Raw genomic sequence first — 24,889 nt, 5'->3', positions numbered from 1 at the left:
CCTTTCTTATTCCCTTTACAGGATTGAAATTAGTAGTCAAAACCGGCACATCCAATCTTATCTTGAACATAAGAAACCCTCCCTTGTGATCTTTGCATTGTCTATGTGAGAGCAATCAGATAGAGCACTCAAGTGTATCAGATGGAAACCTCCTCTCAGTGTGAGCGAACAAGCCATTTAAAATCGTATGTTTCCCGGAGAAGTCTTGCTGAGGCATCCTGGTTCCGCCATTTAAAAAGAAACCAACATCCATGCCTCTGTGCACTGTCTGTTTTCTCCCTGAAGTGGAGAACCACCATAAATTGGACACAGGCAAAGAGAAACAGCAATTCCAGTTCAGTTCTCCTTGAGGTCCTACTTCTTGGAAGTTTCTGTAGTTTTATTCTTCTTTTTTCTTGATGTCAAGAAAAGAGAAAATTAAATGAGAGATAGCCAAAGATGGGTGGCAGTTAGGATTAATAGGAGGATAGAGCTAATTATGCTGGGAATACATGTACAAAGCATCAAACAGTCCCCTATTTTCAAGAGAAGGTAGAACTACTCAACTCTTACCCTGCGTTAGGTTCTAGTACAGTACCTGGTTCATATTAGATACTGGAAAATGTTTGTGGATTTTTTTTTTTTTTGCTCTACTAAAAAGAATGACCTTTAAACTTAGAAATAATGAAAATAATTAGTTAACAGGGAGTGCCAGTGATAAGATAGAAAGAAAGCACATAGTGGCCACCAACTATTTGGGGTCACCAAGCCCAAAGGAATTACAACTCAGTTACAGAAGAAATTTCAAGTGTGATTGGTGACCTTTTGATGATCTTGAAAAAAGCATGGCAAACATGGTAGGAGTCAAAGGACTGAAGAGAGGAAAATCTTGCCTCTGTTTTTTAAAAAGGGAAGAAGTTGAATTATTTAAACTATGGATAAATGAGTTTTGAATTCAGTTCCTGGAAAAAATCTTGATTTAAAGAGATGGTTGGTGAATACTTGCAGGGGAAAAAACCAAGAGCAGTCATTTCAGTGCTGGCATGGCTCCATCAAAAAAGAATCCAATTTCTAGGCACAGGGTACTTGGATTTCTGCTAGGCATTTGCCAGTCTTTTGCTTTAGACCTATGGACAAAATGGAGGGACATAAGTACATTCATCCAGGTGGGATTGAAACTGGCTGAATTACCAGCTTAAAAAAATGGTGATTAATAGATATCAACTTGTAAAGGAGTTCTCTAGTAGAGTAAGCCATTCTCTGTTGAACATTTTTATCAGTATCAGAAGAAGGTATAGATATCATGATTATGAAATTTAATTGATTGCTTAACATGTTGGCTTATATAATCAGGATACAAAAAGACCTCAACATACTAGAACAATGAATTTATGAATAAGATGATATTTTATAAGGATAAGTATAAGTTCTTAGTCTTGGGCACAAAATTTTAAGTGGACAAATACAGAATAGCAGAGCATATCAACGTAATAGTTCCATATAAAAAATATCTAGAGGTTCTTATGTACTAAGAATGATATGAGTAAACGCTGTGATACTGTCTCTAATACCAGGACTTTATATTAACAGAAGCAGGGTGGACAGAAATGAGGGAGGTTATAACGTACTGTATTCTTCCCTAGTAAGACCACTTCTAAAGAGTTGTTTCATTTTTGGCAAAATACTTTAGGAAAGAAATTGATAAGGTGGATTGTATCTAGAGAAAGGTAATCAGGGTGTTAAGGGGATTTGAAACCATTCCATATGAAGAGAAGTCAAAGGTACTGGAGGGATTGGGCATGGAGAAGACTATGGAAGGGATAGATGAAGTTAGAGATAACTATAAGACATTTAGGTAGCAATATCCTATAGGCTGTTGTGACATGGGACTGGAGCCCAGGAGAAACTAGGGCGAGATGTATAGACCTAGGAGTCATCTGTGTAGAGATGATAGTTTACCACATGATCACTAATGAGACCCTTCTGGAAGAAAGTGTAAAGAGAAAGGGGTGTAAGACTATCAAGGAGACCATTACCAGAGAGGGCATGACCTAGATGATGATCTAGCATGATTTAGAAAGGGATAATGTGAGTACAATATACTCATCATGCTTCTTGTCTTTTGGAGGAAGGTGACCCCTGGAGATACTTGTCTCCATCCAGGTTGTAAGAATGAAATAAGGCCAGATGAGACCTGAAGTTAGAGAAGAAACATGAATAATATAGAAAAAAAGTAGTTCACAGCCACTGACTTGTACATTGTTGAGTTGTAAGCATCCTCCCATCATGCCCTCCATGAGGAGGTTAAGAACCAGAACACACCTCCAGTAGACAGTGAAGGCTTGAGTCTTTTCCAGAGGCAGAATGGCAGAGTGGAGGGAGAGATGGCCTTGGAACCAAGGAGTCCTAAGGTCAAGTCCTTGACACTGGGCAAGTCTTGTAATCTTTCAGTGCCCCGGGAACCTTTCTAAAACTGGGAATTGCAGAGAAGCTACCAGCTTGTACTAATGTAGAGGAATACTGCTCACCCTGACAGTGAAATCACAGGTCTAATGCCTGAGCCTGTTTCCCGCTCCAGCAGTGTCAAACTTAAGATCCCAGAAGCCTACATCTTGACTTAGACATCCACAAATTAACATTATCTATGTTGTATTTTTATTTATTTCATTAAACATTTTCCAATTACATCTTAATCTTTTAATTAGTTAATAAACCTGTTAGACTGTAAGCTCCTTGAGGGCATGGATTGCCTTTTGCCTCCTTCTGTATCCCCAGCACTGTGCCTGGCTCACAGTAGATGCTTAATAAATGTTTATTGATTGACTAATCTGCTTTAGGCTGGGGGCATGTTTCACACTTCTGTCCTACTCTATTCAAAACACCATGTTAGATGGCACAGGGATTACAACAGTATGATGTCCAGCAACTCAGGCATTACTTCCCTCTCATTCTTCCTTGACAACTTTAGAGGAAAGGATTACTTCTTCAGAATTTTCCTAAAGCACTTAATCACATAATTCTTTTGTCCCTATCACAATCTATCTTGTCTGATCCTTGTTTACATATTTTACAGGCATCTTCCTTGAAGATTGTAAACTCTTTGAGAGCAGGGACTATGGGGTTTTTTACCTTTTTTCTTAACCAGTTTAGCACTGTGACTCATAGGTTTTTTGGATGTGGGGCAGTTCAAACTTGCAACTAATGAGTATCTGTTGTGTGAACAAATGTCTCAAGTCCCTTAGCTCAAAGAACTTTCTTTCTTAGAGGGTAGAATAAGGATAAGAGAGATGTTAAGATTCAGATGTACCAGTTTTAGTTGATAGTTTGTCTGTGAATGAACCCCAATGCTCTTCTGCCAACTGTTGATGGATGACTTATTAGCAAACACCTTGAAAAAATGCGCCTGCCACCATTTTTGCCTCCCTGCTTCTTTTAGTTTCTCAAAAATAGCTGGTGACAGAGTTGGGTAGACATTGTTGCACCTTGAGGAACTGCCAAGGTAAATAACTGTTACTGTGGGTATGAGGAAAAACATAAACTTTTGGGGGGCCAAAAAATAACTGGTGTTAAAAGGCACATTTTATATTCTGGTCTCTCTCCCTTGATTATAACAACTTTGCACAAAATGGCAAGTGATGTAATAATAGTCAGGAAAAACTGTCTAAAGTTATTCACCTTTATTTGATAAACTACAGTGTATTTACTAATAGAATGAGTGAATCAGGTTCAATTCTAATAACTCAGATGTCTGTTGTGGTCCTAAGGTGGTCTCCTGGCAACCTAGTTTTGAGTACTTAATCTATGTTGTCTTTACCAAATAGCTGTCATAAATCATAGTTTGCCTGCTAGATATATTTGGCCTACTCTGGCATAGGGAGGGGAAAGAAAGTGCCTTACAAAATTGTGAAGGTACAGGTAGTGGAACATTTTACAAAAAAGAAAAAAAAATCAATTATGCCATCGAGATCAGAAATAGGAATTACCAGAGTATTTCTCAGAACAATAATAAAGAAAGGGGGTCCCATTAATAATACAGAAGCAGTAGTTAGGGTCTGAAGATGGCAATCTATAGTCGATTCAAGGTCTATTTTAGGAGAACTGGGAGGGGGTGGCGCAGAAGCCAAATGAGAAGAGGGAAGTCACCTTCAAGTGGAGTGCAGTAGAAGTTCAGTTAACCATTTTGTGGATTATAACTTGAGTCGTTTTCAGTGCTGCCGTTATAAGGCCTGGACCCGCTTCCATCTTAAAGCCAGTTTTTTTGTCTTTACATCCTAAATGTGAGGAGTCAGCTTTGGTCAGGGCAGCAGGGTGCAAAGAAGAGAAGCCATGGTTTTCTGACATTAATTAGAAGCCTTAAGTGTCTTGCTCAACCAATTAGTCTAATTACTCATTAGAGTGACTAAGCTGGATTTACGATGGATTCATTTCTTTGTGATACCACTGGAGGTCTTCAACTGTGGAGGCTGCCCTAGGAAGGGAAACTTTCAACCATGACAACCACTTTCCCTTAAGGATTTTCAAGCATAAAATATTTTCTAAAAAATTTAACCTTAACTATATAGAACATAGCAAACAGGTTTGGTAGCTCTGGTCAACTTAGCTCACATGCCCATGCTCAGTAGCTGTCCAGGGTAATTCTCTTGCCTGTCAGCCACCTGTATACAGGAAGGATTAGGAAAGTCCTCTTGAATGTTTACTTACCCTAAGCTTTCGACCAAAGACATTGACTTTTCCCTGGGCTTGCTCTTTTCGGAATCTCCACTCCACTAAATTCTGGCCGTTCTCCCCAGGGAGAGTCATGTTTCTTTTAGCCACTGTTGGGTTGGCTGTGCCAGCAAGAACATGTGGCTCTGTTTGGTAGTGTGAGTCTAGGCCACTGGCATAGATAATTCCCAGGGAGCCGTCATAACCAATCTGGTAGCTGTTTCTTAACTGATCTGAAAAAGCGATGAAGCAGAAATGTATGAACCATGGATGTGGAATAAACATCTGGAATGTTGTGCAATTAAAAATGATATAATCCTTTGAATGATCTGCATTTGTAAATAAAACAACTTTAATAATGCCTTTTTAGAAAATAAAGTTTTTTCCCTTATTGTTTCCTGCTATAAAAATTTTGCCTGTATAAAGACACTAAATTGGTACTTAAAATACTCAATCCTTCTCCATTCCTAGGGTTTCCTCTCCTCCATAAAAAGTTTGATAGAATGTAGGATTATCCTGTATGGTAAGGGCAGCACAATCAACAAGGTGTTGTCTTGGGAGGGTGGATGTATATATACAATTCTCAATATAGTTTCTTCCTTCAAGATTTTAGATTTCCCCTCTTTGCTCAGTGTCATTAATTGGTTTAGCAAATAGCATTGTTCCTTGGGAAAAATGTCATAAATGGATGATTAACCAAATTAGGTTACAAGGGAATTGTGTAACTTTCCAGGGGAGTTTTGCCTATCATGTGTTTATGGTGATATTATGAAAGGGATGTTTTTTTTGGGCAACCTTATTTGGAGTGTGCTTGTATTCTTTGTAAAAGAAAAACTTCTTTTGAATGATGTTAATATTTTATTCTATCAGAACGTAAAATTAGTTTATAGCAATTTTTTTATTACCTTGAACCATGGTATAGAAAGAATCAATTGATGACAAATTTGATGTGATGCTGACATCCTCTTCCCTGCTGGATGATTCGATGTCCACTGTAATAGCCTTGTCCATTTCCCCGTGAAGGTTGGTGACCACTCCAGTTGGAAATGTCACATTTGTCAGACGGCCCTCACTGTCATAGCTAAAGGAAAAGTGACACCTTTTCAGTATGTGAAGAAAAAAAGCCCAGGTTCCACTTACTTTACAAATATAATGAGCAGAGATAATATTAGTAGCAGAAATTTTGTAGAATGTTTGTCTTTGTGCATGAGATATGCACAGCGTGGACTTCAAACATGCTTTGAAGTTGTCAAAAGCCTGTTTAACATATAGAAACCTCAGTCGGGAGAGCAAGAGTAAACAGGATGGCTCTCCAGCTCAGCATATTATTCTTTGAAGTGTGACCAAAATCTTACTGCACATCTAATTTGCCATTTCAAAGGGAACATGTTTGCTGGTACTAAATTCCTTAGCATTCTTCAGTCTTTTTATACTATCACACTAAGGCTGAATTTACTATTGTAGACTTGTTAAAAAAAAAAGAATTTACTATCTCCTGTCATCTTTGACAGTGTATTGTGACCTTATAACTTTACATGTATAATAAGAATATGTACACACATGCACACATGCATATGTATGCAGACACATATATAAAACAGATGAAACATGTTAACACACTTGAATAAATAAACACATAGGAAACATCTCACTGATTCAAAGGTATCTCTCTATAAATTAATGATATTCTATGGACCTCATTTTCATTATTTTCTGGAATATATCACTGTAAATAATTAATTTCCATGTTTTTAATGATGATAATGAGCTCTCCATACTGACATAAATATATGTAGGTGATATCTTAATTAAGCAAAACTAAAAACATGTGATGTGATAATTTTTCTATTTATATGCTTAAGGGTTTTATCATACTTATTTGAAAAAATTTTATTAAGAACTTTTTAAACATCAGCAAATGTGAGCATTTCCTTATACAAAGAAAAGAAAAATATTGCATATGTATAATGCCATGAATTTCATTTATGTGCAACATTTTTTAAAAGTATGTGTAAATACATATAATTTAATATGGCAGGGCACTACTGCCCTATGTGCTCTTTGAATATCTTGCTGCTGTCTCCTGTGTATTTTAAAAATGCATCATTCATGCTCTTTCCTTTGTTTCATTATTTTTTGAATTACTGTCATCCTTCCATTTGCTCTCAAATTCTTAGCCCCCAGGAAAAGCTTTCTCTTCTTGAGTACTTTTAAACTAATTTTAAATTAAGATGTCTAAAATGTAAGAAAGGAAAACTTGAATTTTAAACATCTATTCTAAATATGTATTAGTTGAAATTACAGTTATTTTGAAAGCATCTCCTGGTTTCAGGATTTATGACAGTGCCAGGGAAAATTCTGTAAAAGGTGACTGTAGTAGGGAAATATAAAACCATGGCTGAAGAACAAGGGCTTTAATTATGGCAACCACAAAAAGCATTCTAAAGTTTCGTGTGCATTTGCCTTAGAGACTAAAAGTGCATCTGCACAACTACACATATCTGACATTACAAAATGAAGTAGAGATTGGAAACAGATGTCTATATAACCCAAGGCCAACTCTTGACTTGCCCAGGGTCACATAGCTAGTATCTGAGGTGGGAAACGAATGTAAGTCTTCTTTTTCCAAGCTGCAATGTTCTTTTAATTATACCATACCATCTCTACTCATCAGTTATCTAGATAGCTCTGTGGAAGTTTTTATCTTAATTCTTCATTTTACTTTGGATGTGTAGATAGCACATATATTTTCCTGATGCATTACTTAAGGTTCTGTGTGTGGTAAGATTTATAATGATCACTTTTACTGTCATTACTACTGTGCCTTTAGAAGTTGGGGTGATCTAAGTAAGCATGTTTCATTGTAATTAAAGCACTGGAAAAGTGATAATAGGAAAAATGAAAATGTCAAAGGTGTCAAATAGGATTTAACAAATATATAATAATAATAATAAAAATAATATTATTATAAATTAATCATAATAGTTTAATTTAATAGTTGTTATATACTGAAGAAGTATTGGTTAAAACTCAGAGTAAAAATAGGGAAGAAATTATTCTAGAAAGTATGACATGGGTAGAATTAGTGAGGGAGCATTTTTGCCTTAACTCCCTAGCACTACTCTTCCACAACAACTTAGACAGTGTTCAAGACCAAATTCTGAACAGGAAAGTGAAGAAAAAGTCATAATGAGTAATTTTCCAACCCAGGGCAGCTTAGGAAGACAGAAACATGACCTGGGGCAGGATCTGGCTGGCTGTAGGTGTTACAGCAATGTGGATGGGGAATATCTAGAAACAGAAAGGGAGTAGAAACAGGAGTCCTAGGGTAGAAAAATAACCCAGGGGACCCCTGAAGTAGCATTGAGAGCAAAAACAGGTACTATCTGGTAGCAATGTTGTGCATTACTCAGTCTTGGGCCATAGACTCAGAGTGGAGAGGAACACTTGTGAGCCTGAATAGAAGCAGAAGCCCAAGAGTAGAGTGGCAACTCCATTCTGACTTTTGGCCCAACATGTAAGGCTACAGTGGAATAACTGGGACAGAAGATCAAGACCAAAGGGGAGCCAGTAGTTTTGTTGTCCTGCTGAAGAACCTCCCAGTGGAGTAACAGTGACTTAGTCCAACAGCAGTCTGCTTACACTCAACTATACACAAGGCAACAGATCTAACTGGTAGTGAGCTTAAACCTGGAGGACAGTGAGCAGACCTCTCCCTGGATCACAGACTGAAAGCAGCAGCACTATACAAAAGGATAGAAGCCCAGGCCAGATATACCCCTTCCTTCCCTGAAGTAAGCAAGACCTAATATGCTAAGAAAGCCCAAGGTCAGGAAGTGGACTCAAAAAATAAGCAAATGAAAAGAACTTGTGAAGAGCTACTATGGTGACAAGGAAGCTCCAGACTCAAACAGTGTAGACACAATAATCTGAAAACATCTATAAGCAGAGCTTCAAAGAAGACACAGATTGGACACAAGCCCACAAATTGTAAATAAAATAGTAGGAGGGAGACTATGAACAGGCTGGGTTTATACAAGGAATGGCTGGTTCAATATTAGGAAAACTATAAACATAAGTTATGTCAGTAAACAAAAAGCATATGATTATTTCAAAAGATGCACAAGTTTTTGAAAGAATACAACACCCATTACTGTTACAAACACTAGAAAGCACAGGAAAATGGAGATTCCCTTAAAATAATAGAAAGTATCTATCTGAAACCAAGAATAAGCATTATCTGTAATGAGAGTAAAGTAGGAGCCTTTTGAAAATAAGATTGAGGTGAAACAAGGATGTCCATTATCAACATTATGATTCCATTGAGCTTGAAATGCCACCTATTGCAATAAAACAAGAAAAAGAGATTGAAGGAATTCAAACAAGCAAGGAGGAAACAAAACTATCATTTTTATGATATGATGGTATACTTAGAGAACCCTAGAAAAATATAAAAATTAAAAAATCTAAAAAAACATAGCCAAAACAATTAACAACTTCAGTTAAGTGTCTGGATATAAATGCACACAGATCATCAGCATTTCTGTGTATGATGACCAAAGTCCATCAGGAAGGGATAGAGAAATACCATTTAAAATAACTGCAGACAGTATAAAATATGTGGGATTCTACCTGCCAGAACACATAAAGGAAATAGATGAATACATTTATGAAACCTTCACACAAATAAAGACATATCCAAATAACTGAAGAAATTAATAACTCATAGATAAGCCAAGTCAATATAATAAAAATGACAGTACCACCTAAATTAGTTTATATTACCAAAGATACAGAACTAGAAAAAAAAATAACAGAATTCATCCGTAGGAACAAAAGGTCAAGAATATTGAGGGAATCAATGGGGAAAAAATGGGAAGGAAGGCAGCAGAGCTGACCAAATTGCAAATTAAACTATCAAACTATAATTGTCAAAAAAATTTTGTATGGAGTTAGAAGTAGAGAAGTTAAATGGTAGGACAGATTAAGTACACAGTTACAGAAGCAAATGAGCGCAGTAGCTTAAGAATGATAAATCCAAATATCTTAGCTACTGGAATGAGAACTCACCATTTGACAAAAATTATTGGTAAAACTGTAAAGCCATCTGGCAGGAACTAAGTATAGACCAGCACCTCACACTGCCTACCAGGACTAACTCAAAATGGATAAATGATGTAGACATAAAGGGTGATATCAGAAGCAAATTAATGAAGCTTGAAAGAAATTACCTGTAAGAGCTATGAATGGGGAAGAATGCATAAGCCAACAACAGAGAGATTCATAGAAGGTAGAATGGAAAATTTTGATTAAATAAATATTTTTGCACAAATGAAAACAATGCAGGAAAAATTGGAAGAAATGCAAGAAACTGGGATAAAATTTTTGCAGCATTTTCTCTGATAAAAGTCTCATTTCTTAAACGTATTGGGAACTCAGTCAAATTTATAAAAATGAGAGTCATTTCCAAATTGATAAATGGTCAAAGGATATGCAGTTTGTAGTGGAAAGAATCAAAGCTATTAATTATATGAAAAATTATTAATCTCTAATAATTAGAGAAATACAAATTAAAATAACTCAAATATTATTTCATGCCCATCAGATTGGCTAAGATGACAAAAAAGGAAATGACAAATGCTGAAGCGGATATAATAGGTATACGAATACATAGTTGGTGGAGCTGTGAACTAGTTTATCCATTCTGGAAAGTAATTTGGAACTATGTCCAAAGACCTATGAAACTGTATATCTTTTACCCAAGATACCATTATGAGGCCTGTATCTCAAAAAGATCAAAGAAAGAGGAAATAGACCCATATGTACAAAAAATATTTATAGCAGCATTGTGATTGTGTGTGTGTGTGTGTGTGTGTGTGTATGTGTGGTGGCAAAGAAGTGGAAACTGAGGGGATGCCCATTAACTGGAGAATAACTGAACACATTAAAGTATAGGAATGTGGTAGAATATGACTGTATTATAAGAAATGATGAAAGGGATAGTTTCATAAAACCTGACAAGACTTGTATGAACTGATGCAAAGTGAAGTAAGCAGAAACAGGAGAACGATTAATACAATAACAATAATATTGATAATTAACTTTGAAAGACTTAGTAACTGATCAACACAATATCCAAGCGTAATTTTAAAGGACTCATTAAGAAACATACTATCCACCTCCAGAGCCATTGTGCTGACCTCATTGTTATATGCCTGTGAAACTGACCTCATTGTTGTATGCCTGTGAAACTGACCTCGTTGTATGCCTGTGAAACTGACCTCATTGTTGTATGCCTGTGAAACTGACCTCATTGTTGTATGCCTGTGAAACTGACCTCATTGTTGTATGCCTGTGAAACATGGACAGTCTACCAGCGCCATGCCAGGAAACTGAGCCTCTTCCATTTGAACTGTCTTAGGAAGATTCTGAGGATCACCTGGCAGGATAAGGTACCAGACACTGAAGTCCTTGCTTGAGCTGAACTGCCAAGTATCCAAACTATGCTTCAGAGAGTGCAACTCCGATGGGCTGGCCACGTTGTTTGAGTGCAAAATGTACACTTGCCAAAAAGACCATTTTATGGAGAACTTGCATGGGGCAGGCAATCATATGGTGGTCAGAAGAAGCGATACAAGGACACTCTCAAGGTCTCTCTGAAGAACTTTGGATTTGACTGTTTCTCACGGGAGACACTGGCACAGGTCCGCTCAGCATGGCGTGCCCCTATCAGAAAGGCGGCTGTGCTCTTTGAGCAAAGCTGAATTGAGATAGCACAAAGTAAATGCAGGATGCACAAATTTGGCGTATCCCCTCCAAATATTCACACCAACTATCTGTGCCCAACCTGTGATAGAGCATTCTGAGCTCGTATTGGTCTGATCAGCCATAGCTGGACACACTGAAATTTCACTTTACAATGGTGATGCCATTTTGATTTTCTTCGAAAATGGGACAACAACCAACCAACCAATCCACCTTCTGATATGTTGGATTCATAGTGTAGATAGACTGAAGCATGTTTTCTTCTATTTCATTCTCTTTTTCTTTTTTTTTTTTTTTTAATATGAGATGACTTTAAAGAATTTGGTTAGTTATAAGGAGATTTGAAGTAAAACAAAAGTAGAGAAGATTCAGCAAGGATGGGAGAAGCCAGAAGTGAGAATTGAAAAGTAAAGAGAAAGAAACAGAGAAGTGGCACCTATGTCATGGCCAAATGACATACTAATTTGATTAATTCAGCAGAAAATAATGAGCCAAAACATAAAGCTGAAATGGCTAGAAAAAGGTCAGAGGGCAGGGAAGGCTGAGCATAGGATGTAGGGAAAAGAGATTGGAATATGAGTGAGAATGCCAGAAAGTAAATGTACCATGAATTTAATAAACTCTTAAATACACCCAGTTGATTAGAGGCATAATTGGGAAGTCTAAACACATTTGATATTTTTTTCTTAGATCTCATACACTGTTTTTGGGGAAACAATACACATGTACATATATATATATAATATATAAATATGTGTAAATTAAAAACAATATAAATATATATTTATACAGTGCTTTGTTTTGTACTCATTTAATCCTCAAAACAACCCCAGGAGGTTGGCGCTATTATTCTCCTCATTTTATTGATGAGGAAGCAAGTAGAGGTTGAATGACTTGCCCAGGATCATATAGTTCATAAATGTCTGAGAGGATTTGAACTCAGGTCTAGTACTGCATTTGATGAGTTACTCAGCATGCCATATAACATGTCCACAATGGCTCTATGTCATTCAGTTGACCTAAAGATTTATGAATTAACAGTACCTACTCTGACTTTTTACATTTCTGATCCACAGGTAACTCATTATTATTTCCCCCACAAAAAAAACCCTCCTGTTTCCTTCTTCACTGTGCAAGAAGGGGATGTCCCAAAATAATAAGAGGGAAGTTAAAAAAAAAAGAGTAAGATAATGAGGAGTAGGCCTGTTGCTCAGGATAGTGAGATAATAATGTTGATGATGGAGAAAAGGAAGGTCTGCTTTTATTTATTTATTTTGGGCTTTGTTATCTTTGGGCTGGGAAGTATAATGCAAAAATGGCTTATGTATCTTGGACTGCATTCAGGGTAGAATCATGGCCAGAATTATTATATTGTGGCACTATGCCCTGATAAAATCACATCTGGAATACTCTTTTCAGTTTTAGAAAGGACACCGATAAACAGAAGAGAATCCAGGGGAAGGCAACTAGGATGATGAGGGGCATTGAGGTCCTGCCATATAAGGAGAGGCAGAAGAAATCTACTTAATGCCTGCATAACCTTGGACAAGTCACATATCCTCAGTGGGTCATGAGGGTTATAAAGGCAGATCCTATCTGTCTCTAAATTGAATTCCATGAAAGAGAGGATGTTCAGTTTGGAGAAATGACAAGTTAAGGGACATACAATGACTGTCTTCAAGCATTAGAAGGGTTCTGAGGAGGAATGGGATTAACTCTACTCTGCTTGGCCACAGAGGGCAGACTTGGGAGGGATGGGTGGAAGCTGCCAAGAAGCAGATTTAGCCTAAATGAAAGGAAAAACTTGCCAACAATTAGATCTGTCCCAAAGTGGAATAGGATGTTTTAGGAAGTAGTAGGTTCCCCTGCACTGGACTTCATGCCTTGATGGCCATTTGTTGTGTAGCTTTAGAAAGGAGTTTTGTTCAAGCATGGGCTAGATCACCTGGCCCCTCTAGTCCCTTGCAACTTCAAGATTAGGTTTTGAGCTTCTGTGGCTCAAATAATTCATCACCCTGTAGCCACCATAGTAAAGAACCTCTCTGAACTTAGCTAGACTGGTCCCTTAAAACAAAAGTTGATCTATAGTTTGTTTCCAGGCCCACATTCTAAATGTTTCCAGTTTAATAAGAGATTACAGTCTCTTGATTCATCATGGAGAACTGGGGCATGGAAGGCCCTGTCATTGCAAAGACTGGAGTGCAACTTCAGTTTCTGGCTGAGCATTGGGGTAATTACTTGCTTAAATTACTTTGCTGAAAATTATTTCACACAGTTCCCCATCTTATGTTTTATTGCCTTCATTTTAAATAACTTTGCTTAAAAAGTGTGTTACAGGTCTATTTAATGGATGTGAGAATGAGAAAGGGTATAAATTAAAGTACCCAAGAGCACCCTGTGTAGCAGCTCTTGGAAATAGGATCCACTGAAACACGCTTTCCTAAGGCTTTTCACCCATCCATCCCAAGCCCAACATTGTCTTCAAAGGGAAAGCATGAGTACTGAATTTGAAGTTGGAGGAGCCATGTTTTTTCAATCCCAGTTCTGATAGTACTTATGTGACCCCAAGAGAGAACTACCTTCCCTTTTTAGGCCTTGGTTTTCCCATATATAAAATGAGGGAGCCCAGATTGGATAAGCTCTAAATCCTATGAAAGAGTAATACCTTCAAACAGTTCATCAATAAAGGTAGGGGAAAATGCTTTACTTTTCGTGCTTTATATTTCTGAGATTTCAGGAATTCGCTATTACTTTCTACCAAAGATAGGGAAAAAAAACCTTCCTATTTGCTGCTGCTTAAGAATCTTTTCTTAGTTCTTAAATTACATGAAGTTTCTTGTGGTCTTAAAAGCCCCTAAATGTTATAAAATGCTTTGTGTGGTACCTATTCATGAGATTTATAGAGCTAATAATGTTCTTTGTAGAGTCCTGTGAGTGGTTGTTCAGCATATGGGTACTCTAGCATTTTTCTTTATTTTTACAGATGGGTAAACTAAGGTATGAAATGTTAAGTGTCTGATTCAGGCTCTTCCCAGGAATCAGTAAGAACCATCACTGGAACTCCCATGGCCTGACCTTTCTTCCTTTGCTAGATCATAGCACCTCACAGAAGGTGGAGAACCACACTGTATCTCTAGCTAGCCCTTCATGCCACCTGCAAGCACCTGACTGATTTGACTGCCCCACTGTCCCTGACCTGCCCTTTTCCAAACCTTCTGCTGGTTTAGATTTCCCAGAAAGGAAAACTTCATCTTTCCCACAGAGAAAGCATTTCTCCAACCTCTGACTTCTCTTCTTTGTGTGGCTTTACCACAAATTCCATTCATGCTGGGCAGGCATTTTGTATCACAGAATGCTGAGCACAGTGAGATACAGCAGGCGAGGTTGAGCATTCAGGCTGCAACCTATTACCATTGGGTTTTTTTGGAAGAAAAATACAAGTAACCTTTGTAGGCAGCATAGTTAATGTGCTAGAGGGTTAAGTGAGGATTTTCTCTGCTCAACAGTTTTGGCCTCTGAAGATCTAAATTTGTGCCTTAAGAGGAGCAGCCTTAACAAAGCCAAGCCTCTAAGATGCTACTGAATCTCTGTACAAGGCAGTATGGGAGATGGAAAGTATAACGGTCAATAGAACGTACACTCTGTACGGGGAATGTTTCATTCTTGTCTTTCTATTCTAGTTCTTCCATGTGTTAAACAAATGCCTGTCAAGTTGTCAAGCCGTGGTAGTTAAGCAGTTCATAATCCAAATGAGGAAAGAACACTCAGCTTGAAGCATCACCTTCTTTGTTATGAGATGACTCTTAGGGAATGGGAAGGGATAGGGATGTGGGAGAGGGTATAGGGGAAATCTGAGAGATGTAAGGACAAAAGGTATCAATATAACCTATTAGAAAGAAAATGAGTTATTATAGGACTCATTAAAGGTAAATAATCTATATGAAGCACTTTGTAACCATAAAGCACTACACATGTATCGGCTATTGTATTTATTGGCTAACAGTACAAGATGACTGCCACCAAGCAGGTGCTGTAGGGGTTTGTAGATGGGTCAAATCATTAATGATTGGGATGATGGGGAAGGGAGTGCTCTGGGGAAGTCAGCCTCTCTGCACTTCAGTTTCACAATCTGTAAAATGATCAGGCTGAACTAGACGTTCCCCGTAGTCATACTAGTTCTCATTTATCCCTAGGATCCTAGATTGATAGTTGATGGAGTGTTAGGTACTGCCTAGTTGAACTGCCTTATTGGATAGCATTCTTGCCTGGAGAGGTTACAGGTTGCTCAGATGGGTCATATAGATTGAACCTGGGTTTTCTGAGTTCAAGATCATTCATTATTCTTTCTAATGCCTGTTGCAACTGCTATGTTCTTACAAGGTGAGATTTAAGCTCAGCCTTGAAGAATTTCAGTAGGTGGAGAGGTGGGGGGTGGGGGGGACAGGGAAGGGTAATGTAGTAAATGGTAAACAGCATAAGATAGGGATGTGCATGGCCTAATCAGGAAGTAATAAGCAGGCCAACCAACTTACTGACTGAAGGGAGGGACCATGTAGGAGGGGGTTAAGAAGATTGGGCAACTTGTGGAAGTCTTTGAATGCCGTACCATGCTTTGGAAATCATCTTATTAGGAATAATAGTAGCACCTATCTTCTGAGAGTGGATGTGAGGATCAAGTGAGACAATATTGTGGAATGGTTCCTGGCACAGAGGGGATGCTTGATAACTCCTTTTCGTCTGTCCTTCCTATTGGCAGTGGAGAAAAAATGGAAAAGTTGGGGAGTTGTAGGAGAGAAGGAGTAGTTTAGGAAGATTAACCTGGTGGAGAGGCCCAGTGATATGTAGTAGAGAGAGAGAGCAGATGGAGTCAGGAGGTTTTGGATTCAAGTCCTGTTCCTGAGGCATGCGAATTATGTGAACCTAGGACAAATAACTGACTTCTCGGAGTCTCTCCTCTCTCCCATTCTTCATCCCTCCTTTCCTTTCCCCCTTCTTGGACAACTCTCTAAGATTGCAAATTGAGTAATACTTGAGCTATTTGAGGTAGTTTCCGCATTGGGGGTTCCCTATGTTGGTGAAATCATAGGTCTTTTGAAAAAATCCAGAAGTGCTCATGGTATAGATTAGAGCAGAGAAGGTCTAAAGGCAGGAAGACCAATTAACAACCACTAGAGAAGTTACAAGTGGGGCAATAAAGACTTTACCTAATGGGAGAATTAAAAGGGAGGGGCTGTTCCTAATGGTTCATTGTGTGCTATGAATATGGTAGATAGAGTGGTCGAGGTAGAGGCAGAGATGGTTCCCAAGGACATGCAGCATTTGCAGACTTCTGCTCTTGCATCACATCTCTTCTTTCTCCCACCTTCACAAGGTACATATCCAGAAGCCTACTGGAATAGTTTGACCGTGAGTACTAGTAAAAATGTTAAGTAATGTATCCAGGATGTAAAGGATCCCTGTGGATTCTCTACAGCTTTCTGGTTTGAATAAGTGCTAGTTCATCTTTGCAGTGAACCAGGCCTGCCCAGGGCAGGGCTTGGCATTGGTGGTTTTGCTGTAATGATTTTTTGGAGAAACATGGATGTGGCATCTGGGGAATGTAAACAGCCCCTCAGCTTCCTGATTTCTCTCCTCCTCATCTAGTCTTAGCCTTGTAACATCAAATTCATAGCACAACTGCATTCTCTCCTATTCCCCCTGACCCCTCCTCCCCAAAGACTTTCATTGGAAAAGACAAAGCCCCTCAGGCTGTCCAGCACCTTGTGCTCTCCGCCTGTTGGGATGGATGCCTTCATTTGATGTTCGTCTACTGGCTCTTCTTTAATTTCCCTTGTATTTCTGCCTGTACTTGATGTTAGAGTCTTTGTAGTACATTTATAAAATCTCTTTTTAACTCCTCTATAGATTAAGATTCCTTATTAATACCCCTCAGAGCAAAAGCTGTGGCCCAGCCTTGATGGTGAAGAGATGGCCTCTTCCTCCTGCCGAGAAAGCTACTCCTCTCTGGAGATCAGCACTTACTTCAATCTCACAGCCATCAACCTCTCATGTTTAGTGCAGTACACAAAAGATGCTGCAAATTAATTCCAATGGAAACAATTTATGGCACTTGAAAACTTCCTTTAAAATGAGCAAGAGAATTTCCTGTCATCTGTGCTTCTCAGCAATCAAACAGTTTCTTCATTCATTCCCCTCCCAGCTGTGCTTCTGATTTTTTGGACTTCAGCACCATGACTCAGCCACGTGGTGCACCTGAACCCAGGGCTGGCCGGCTTTGCTATCAGCTTTCTATCTACTGTGCCAGGCTGCCCCTAGGCACCCATCTAAGACTATATATACTTTGAAATCACAGTTTAGGTCCAAATGTTGATAGGGATGAAGTTTTCAAAGTACTTTATATGCATTTGACTTTGGTAATCTTGTAAGGAAGGTACTAAAGATAGCATCCCAGCTCTATAGATGAAGAAACTGGGACTTGGAGAGGTGAAAATATTGGTTGTGGGCTTGACATTTAAACTTATGGCACTCACAGGATGACTGAACTTGGGTCTGAACTAATCCAGGCTACAACATAACTTGTTATTTCAAAGGTTTGCAGGAATGGATTGTGACTGGGTTTACTGGAACTACATGTCATATTTAAACAAGTTAAAAGTGAGCCCTGAAACTATGAAAGCTATCCTAAAAGTCTGATGGTTAGTTTTCCCTCTGAGACCTTATCTCATTCTTCTCACTTTAAAAACGGGCCTACTCTCTGTCCCCTACTCTATCCTGGGTCTGAGTCTTTCTTCACTCCATCCTTCATGCTCAGAATTAACCCTCCCTTCCCCCTGCATCTCCCATCTATTGAGGTCTTTCTCTTCCTCTAAGTCCCAATCCATGGGATCTTAGATTTAGAGCTGAACCTTAGAGGTTACTGACTCCAACCCCTTCTTTTTCCACATGAGGAAATGGAGTTCTTGAGAGGTTAAAGTATCCTGCCTAGGGTCACAAAGTTAAGTGTCTAAAAGCAGAACTCTCTCTAGACCACTGAAAGAAAGTTCTTCTTGAGGTTTCTCACAACACTTTTCTTGGACTGATTCTTTGCACTTACCTCACTCTCCTTTAGATGGGTTACTTGTGTATTTGTTCTTCCACCCATTCCTACTCTGTTACTCTGTTGTAGCTATCTTTCTGTCTCTTAGCACTTGTCTGGCACACAGTAATCAGTTAATACTCTTTGAGGTGAGGTATTGAACAAAACCAGTTATTTAGAATTATGTTAAATGGCATTGATAACAATATGGATACTGGCTGCTAAGAGGGAGAGACTAGTCTCTTGTTCTGAGGAAATTAAGGCAAGAGAAACACAATTTGGGGTAGGTTTGCACCTACTGGGATGATTGTTGAAACTATGCCATGACTGGCTCCTTTTTTCTGCCCTGAGTATATTCTCATCCATGTGCTTTCTTTGAATTCTACATCTTTATACTGGATGAATCAAAAGGAATATGTGTGTGTGTGTGTGTGTGTGTGTGTGTGTGTGTGTGTGTAAAAATCTTTATCACCTATCTTCCTTAGGTTCAGATTTCAGTCCTTAACTTTATAGTTAAAATAGTTAAAACACTTTGTGAACATTAAAAATTGGTTTATGAATGTTATTATTATTTTAATTAGAAATTTAAATCAACTAGGTAAATGGCAATAAAATTCTTTTGGAATAGCTACATCGTGGAATGTTTTGCATGAATATAAGGTTGGCTTCTGCACCTCTGGGTGGATGCCACCTGGTGTGCTATCCTTGGCACAGAATGAAGGTAAGCCCCCTCTTGTATTCTCCATCCTGGCGCAGTGGAAAGAACAATGAACCTAAAGGAAGGAGGTCTAGCATCTAGTACTGCCTCTGTACCGATGGACCTTGTGACTGGCTAAGTCACCTACCTCTTAAGGCCTTACTTTCTTCAGCCATTTAAAGAGAATCTCTATTCTGGCTCTGATTCCTGGCTGCTGGTGGCAGTCACATGCTTGCCTTGACTATGGTTTAGAGAGCCTACTAGGGCCCAGTTGTCTCTCCCCCACAGGGGAACATAATGGAGTTGGCAGACACCCTTTTTTCTTCTGCCCTATTCTAGGCTCTCCTTCCTAAAGTACAGGTCTTACTATGACACTCAATAAACTGTAATGGCTCCCTATTCCCTCCAGGATCAAATATAAAATCCTCTGGTGTTCAAAACCTTTTATAACCTGCCCTCTCCCCTACTTTTTCAGCCTTCTTCTGCCTTACATGTCCCCCATACCCTGTGATCCTGTGATAATGATGAGGTGTGAACCCAAGCTGAGACCTTTGTCCCTTGGCCAGAGAGGGTTTCTATTTGAAGGGCCCAGGAAAGCCTCACCTTGAGGGCTCCTTGGATTCCTCTTGTTTGATTTAGCTTTCTGTTGAGGTCCATATCATCCAGTTGGGATACTCCTTACCCTTGATTCTATCAAAATCCTATTGTCCAGACTATCCCACCACTCCCATCAAGATCCTCCCTGGATTTGATCTACATTTCAGGCTGACCTCCCCTATCAAAACCATCTCTGGGACCTCAGACTACTTGACAGCACTTGAATTCTTCTCTCAGTCTTTTCTGTATATGAGATCCACCTCTCCTCCATGAAGGTGCTCTGATTTAATCCAGCACCAACTCTGTCCAGCTGAGATTCTATCTGGCCCACTTATCAATACAAGCGTCACAAAAGGTTAGGATCCTTAAGAGTCAACCTAGTATGGCGAATCTTTAATAAACTTTGTTTTTCTATGGCTTTAAGAAGTTTTATGTCAAATTCATTCAAGTAGGACCCGACGTGTCGGTATTTTGGGGGTCCCCAGCACCCTGAACCTCAACAATACCAGCCTCCTTGGAAAGGAAATTCCCTACCTCTCTACTGGGCATTTTCATTGGCTGTCTCCTACATCTGGAATTACTTTCCCTCATTTCTGCCTCCTGGCTTTCTTGGCTTCTTTCCAGGTCCAACTAAAATCCCACTTTTCCGAGAAAGCCTTTTCTGATTCTCCTGAATGCTGTCTTCCCTCTGATGATTATCTCCAATTTATCCTGTATGTATCTTGATCGTCCATAATTGTTCGCATGTTGCCTCTGAGCTCCTTGAGAGCAGGGTCTGCCTTTGGCCTGTCTTTGTATCCCCAGAGTTTAGCATAGTGCCTGGTACTTGATAAATGCTTGTTGACTGACTGACAGTGGGCAGCAGCTGTGGGCCAAGCTCTTTTTCTTTCTGCGACAAGACTTTTATTTCCTAGTTTAGTAGAGCCCTGCCTCCCGAGCCCCATACATTGTTATTCAGGCACTTCTTTCATGTTGATACATATGGAAAATACATCATAATGTAGCAATTAAATTGTTTCATTGAGCTTGTTAGTGCCATTAAGCTCACATTTGCATAGAGAGCAATTAGTATACTTAATGCAAGAAGGAAATGTCTGGAAGATAAGCTGTTGATACACAGTTTATAATAATGTTCTTTTCACTTGTGATATTTTTACCTCAAAGACCAGGGTGTTTAATTCCCTCCCTTAGAATCTCAGGTGGGAAACAAGTTGGAACTGAAACAAACCTAGAACTACCAGTCAAAGAGGAGAAGCGAGGAAAAGCAATTACATTAAAATACTAGAGCTACTCCCAGCAACTCCCATGAATCTCATCACTGACTATCTGCTAAGAAATATGGTACTTAATTTTACTCCGCAGCTCATTCTGGCAAAGCCCTTCAGTTCAGTCTCCTCTCTTTTGAACAACCATGTGCAGCTCCACTTGGGATGGGCCTTAAAGTAGGTTTGGGGGGTGTCTGAATCTGTGTGTCACCTCTTTGGTTGTCTGGTGAGAGCACTGGGACCCTTCTCCCAATAATGGTTTTAAATGCATAGAACAAAACTCACAGAATTACAGAGGAAACTAATTATATTGATAGATTTATCAAGCTATTTTTAAAAGAAATTCACTTACTCCATCTAAAGCATCATCTTTCTTTAATTTAGGATTATAACCTATCAGTATTAGGAGAAAGTGAACTGGCCAGCAAGACAGTAGTGGAGAAAGAGCAGCCTCAGAGACAGGAAGACCTGAGTTCAGGTCCTTTTTCATGACCTACATTCATTCCATGGGTAAGTCACTTATGTTCTTAGTGTCTCAGGTAACTTTTTACTGATAAGTAAATGCCAAACTGCATTGGTGAAGGTTGTTTTCCTGCTGGGAATTGCGTGCAGAGATTGAAAAGCATAGGAAAGACAAATGTTCAAGTGCCAAGCCAGCCATTTCAGACACATCCTAAGCAGCAGCTAGACATGAAAGGAAGATGCCCTTCCCTCCTTTGTCCATAATTAGCAGCTTAGATGGCTGTTACAATATGGTGATAAGAACCGGGGACGACGGTAGCAATGGAATAGAGAAAAATGGGCACATCCAAGAGACATCCTGAGAGAAGAATTCATGAGAATTAGAAGCTGATGATGGACAAAGAAGGAAAGAAGTGAAAGATGATGCCATTAATAGATATGGGAGCCAGTTTCAGGGGAAAGAATGGTTAGTTCTCAATTTTTGAATTTAAGGTGGAGGGAGGGGCAGGACGTTCTAGGGGAGAATGTACCTACCTTACTTAAAAAAAAATTCACAAGAAAGAGATTTTCTCTCTTCCAATGACCTGATTGGTGCTCCGTCTCTCTGTCTGCCAGGGCAGCATATGACCACCCCACCCTTGCCTAGTATTTGAGCATCAAGCATCTGTATGCTGGTAGTTTGGATTCTTTTAGGGCAGAACGAGGTGCCACAAATGAAACTTTTCAGAGAGACTTAGCTTGATATGAGGGAAAATGTTCTAACAGTTAATGTTGTCCAAAAGTAGATTGTTGTTACTTTGGGGATGGTAAGTCTCACTCAGTGGTTCTTCAAATAAAGCCATGTCAAGTATGTTGTGGTATTTTGATTTAGACGAGATGAAGTTAGGGGGTGTGTTGGTAACGGTTAATATCCAGCCCTCTGAGAAAAAAAAATTAAGCTCAACACACTTTTAAGTTTAATTTGCATTGTTAACATTTCCATCATCACTCTGTTAAACCTGGACAATCGATTTTTTTTAAAGCAGAATTTATTATTTGATGATTTTTTCTTCATTTTTCTAAAAATAATTTCATCTTGTTTGAAGTAGATGGGAATAAAAAATCACATGAAGAATTAATCTTACTACTTCCTCTGATTTTTATCATCTATTCATACTTGTAAATATTAGCTGTTATTACAGCAGCATAACACAAAGTAGTGATTATGCCATAAGTAAATTCAATTCAGTGAACAGTATTAAATAACTCATTATGTGTAAGGCATTCTACTACATTCTGAGGATATAAAAATTAAATAGTCCCTTCCTTTGGGGGGGATATAATATGTACACCACTAATAAATACAAAATAACTCCTGGAGGAAAAATACACTTGGGGTGTCTGTAATGGATTTGCTTGGGAGATAGAACCTTGAAGTTCCAATCTCTGTCACCTCCTCCAAAAATCTGAAGGGTTCCGAGAAGCACAAATGCACCCCTTCTTTCACTGTTGAGAGGACAGGTACTGCAGAGATGTCTTCTGGGGAGTACCTCCGGGCACAGATTTCTCTTTATTTCCGATTCCTACTCAACCAGCAGAACTCAACAAACCAGAACCCAATTCAAGGCAGACCCACTACATTGCCGGGCTGATTTTGTATTCTGTGGGGCTGCACAATCATCTCCAATACTTACATTAAAAGAAATTTGGATTTTATTCCTCTGGGAGCAAACTCAGGGGTTTTATGCATTTTAACAATTATCTCCTAGAGAAATACATCACTTTTTTGGATTCAGCTGCAATTTTGTCATTATGAAGTCCTCAAAAATCAGGTGCTGGTAGTCCATGGAAAATGTTTTAATCACCCCAGACACATTTAGTAAGTTGAGCAATCAAACAAACCTCAAATCATTGGATCATCTGGTACTTAGTTGACTACTACCTACATGTTACAGATAGGACAGAGAAAATATAGAGTCCTCGCCTCTTTTTTTCCCTCAGTATTTCTGTTTTATAATGGACAGGACAGTAATAACAGGTAGCATTTATATAGTGCTCTAAAGTTTACAAAGGGCTTTATATATTATCTTTAAAAACATTATATTTTCCTCATGACAACCCTGGGAGGTTTTTGTCTCCGTTTTACAGATGCGTTACCTGAGGAAGACCATGAGTTGTGACTTGCTTAGGGTAATAGAGCTAGTGAAGGAGGATCTGCGGCTAAAACTGAATTCAAGGCTTCATGACATTGAAGTCTGTACTTTATTCACTGTGCCACTTAGCTAGGAATAAGAATAAGCGTGGACTAGGTCAGTCTACTTTAACATTTCACTAAATCTTGTTGACAGGGTAGCTTCTGACTCCTTGCTCTGCTTCCTTAAGGCAGAGGGCATCCTCTGTAGCCCACAAAGGCTGAACAGCTTAAATCTTTCTTTTCTTATTTGTGGTCTAATACTTCTTTGGAGCACTGGGGGGACCCTTGTGATAGTTACAGAAAAGGAGAGAATGACATATTGCAAAGCTTCAAGGAAACTGAGCCAATGTCTCCCTCCTTATAAATTCATTTCTACATGGAGCGACAATGTCCAGGTGGGAAGCTCATAGGCTGTGAGGTAAAAGCATTTGAAGAAGAGGAATTCTAGAATGAGTTTCTTCAGTGTATTCCACAGTTTCTGGGTTGGCCCCCATTTGGTCAGGAATCATGTTTTAGTCTTATCATTTTTACTGAATGAGGATGGAGATGGCATGAAGAAGGCATAACTCATTTAAAGAACAAAGTCCTTTTGTCTGAAACGTTCTCTTGCTGGTGCTGATGGCATTTTTCAGCCTGAGGAGGCCCCTGTGAAACAGTGCCTTATTTTCCTGCCTCTATGTCTTTACGGGCCATCTCCCCCAAAGCAGCTAAATTGATGTTGCTCAAGTGTAGGTCTGAGGGTGTCATGCCGCCCACCCCAACCCTCCCCACCAAGATGCCTCTTGGCTGTAGCATAAAATCCAAACTCTCCTGTTTGTCAGGTAGAGCCCCTCAGTGTTTGGCTGCAGCCTGTCTCTGCAAGCTGGTTTCATTTTTCTCTGTTCCCTGAGTCTCCTTGCCATGCACTCTACATTATAACTAAACTGGACTATTTTCTGTTCCCTGAACATGACATTCTGAATGTTTACTGTCTTGGCGCCTTTGCACCCTAGGCCTACAATGCAACCCCCTCTTCACTTCCACCTCCTGGAATTCCACCGAGGCTCAGCCTAAGTGCTACTTGCTGTAGAAAGCCCCTATAACCTCTGTCTCCCTTCTGTACCCACCATTCCTATTTATGGATTTCATATCTACTTATCTACAGACTTACTGTTTTATTCCCCAACGTAACG

The 24,889-nt window shown here is 39.1% G+C and overlaps 1 protein-coding gene across 9 annotated transcripts in view; it reads right to left on the bottom strand.

Moving 5' to 3' along the window:
- TENM3 (teneurin transmembrane protein 3) overlaps positions 1-24,889 on the bottom strand; it is a 3,393,579-nt gene that overhangs the window by 21,473 nt on the left and 3,347,217 nt on the right. For all 9 annotated transcript variants that reach the window (XM_072622672.1, XM_072622671.1, XM_072622669.1 and 6 more), the window contains 2 exons: positions 5,589-5,764; positions 4,681-4,916 (listed from right to left, as the gene is read on the bottom strand). In XM_072622672.1, coding sequence (XP_072478773.1) covers positions 4,681-4,916; positions 5,589-5,764 — 412 coding nt within the window. The remainder of the gene's footprint in view (positions 1-4,680; positions 4,917-5,588; positions 5,765-24,889) is intronic.

The sequence above is a fragment of the Notamacropus eugenii genome, chromosome 7, assembly GCF_028372415.1.
Source record: "Notamacropus eugenii isolate mMacEug1 chromosome 7, mMacEug1.pri_v2, whole genome shotgun sequence".
NCBI classification, from domain to species: Eukaryota; Metazoa; Chordata; class Mammalia; order Diprotodontia; family Macropodidae; genus Notamacropus; species Notamacropus eugenii.
Note: the sequence above shows the minus strand (reverse complement) of the source record. Positions and strands in the feature narration are given on the sequence as shown.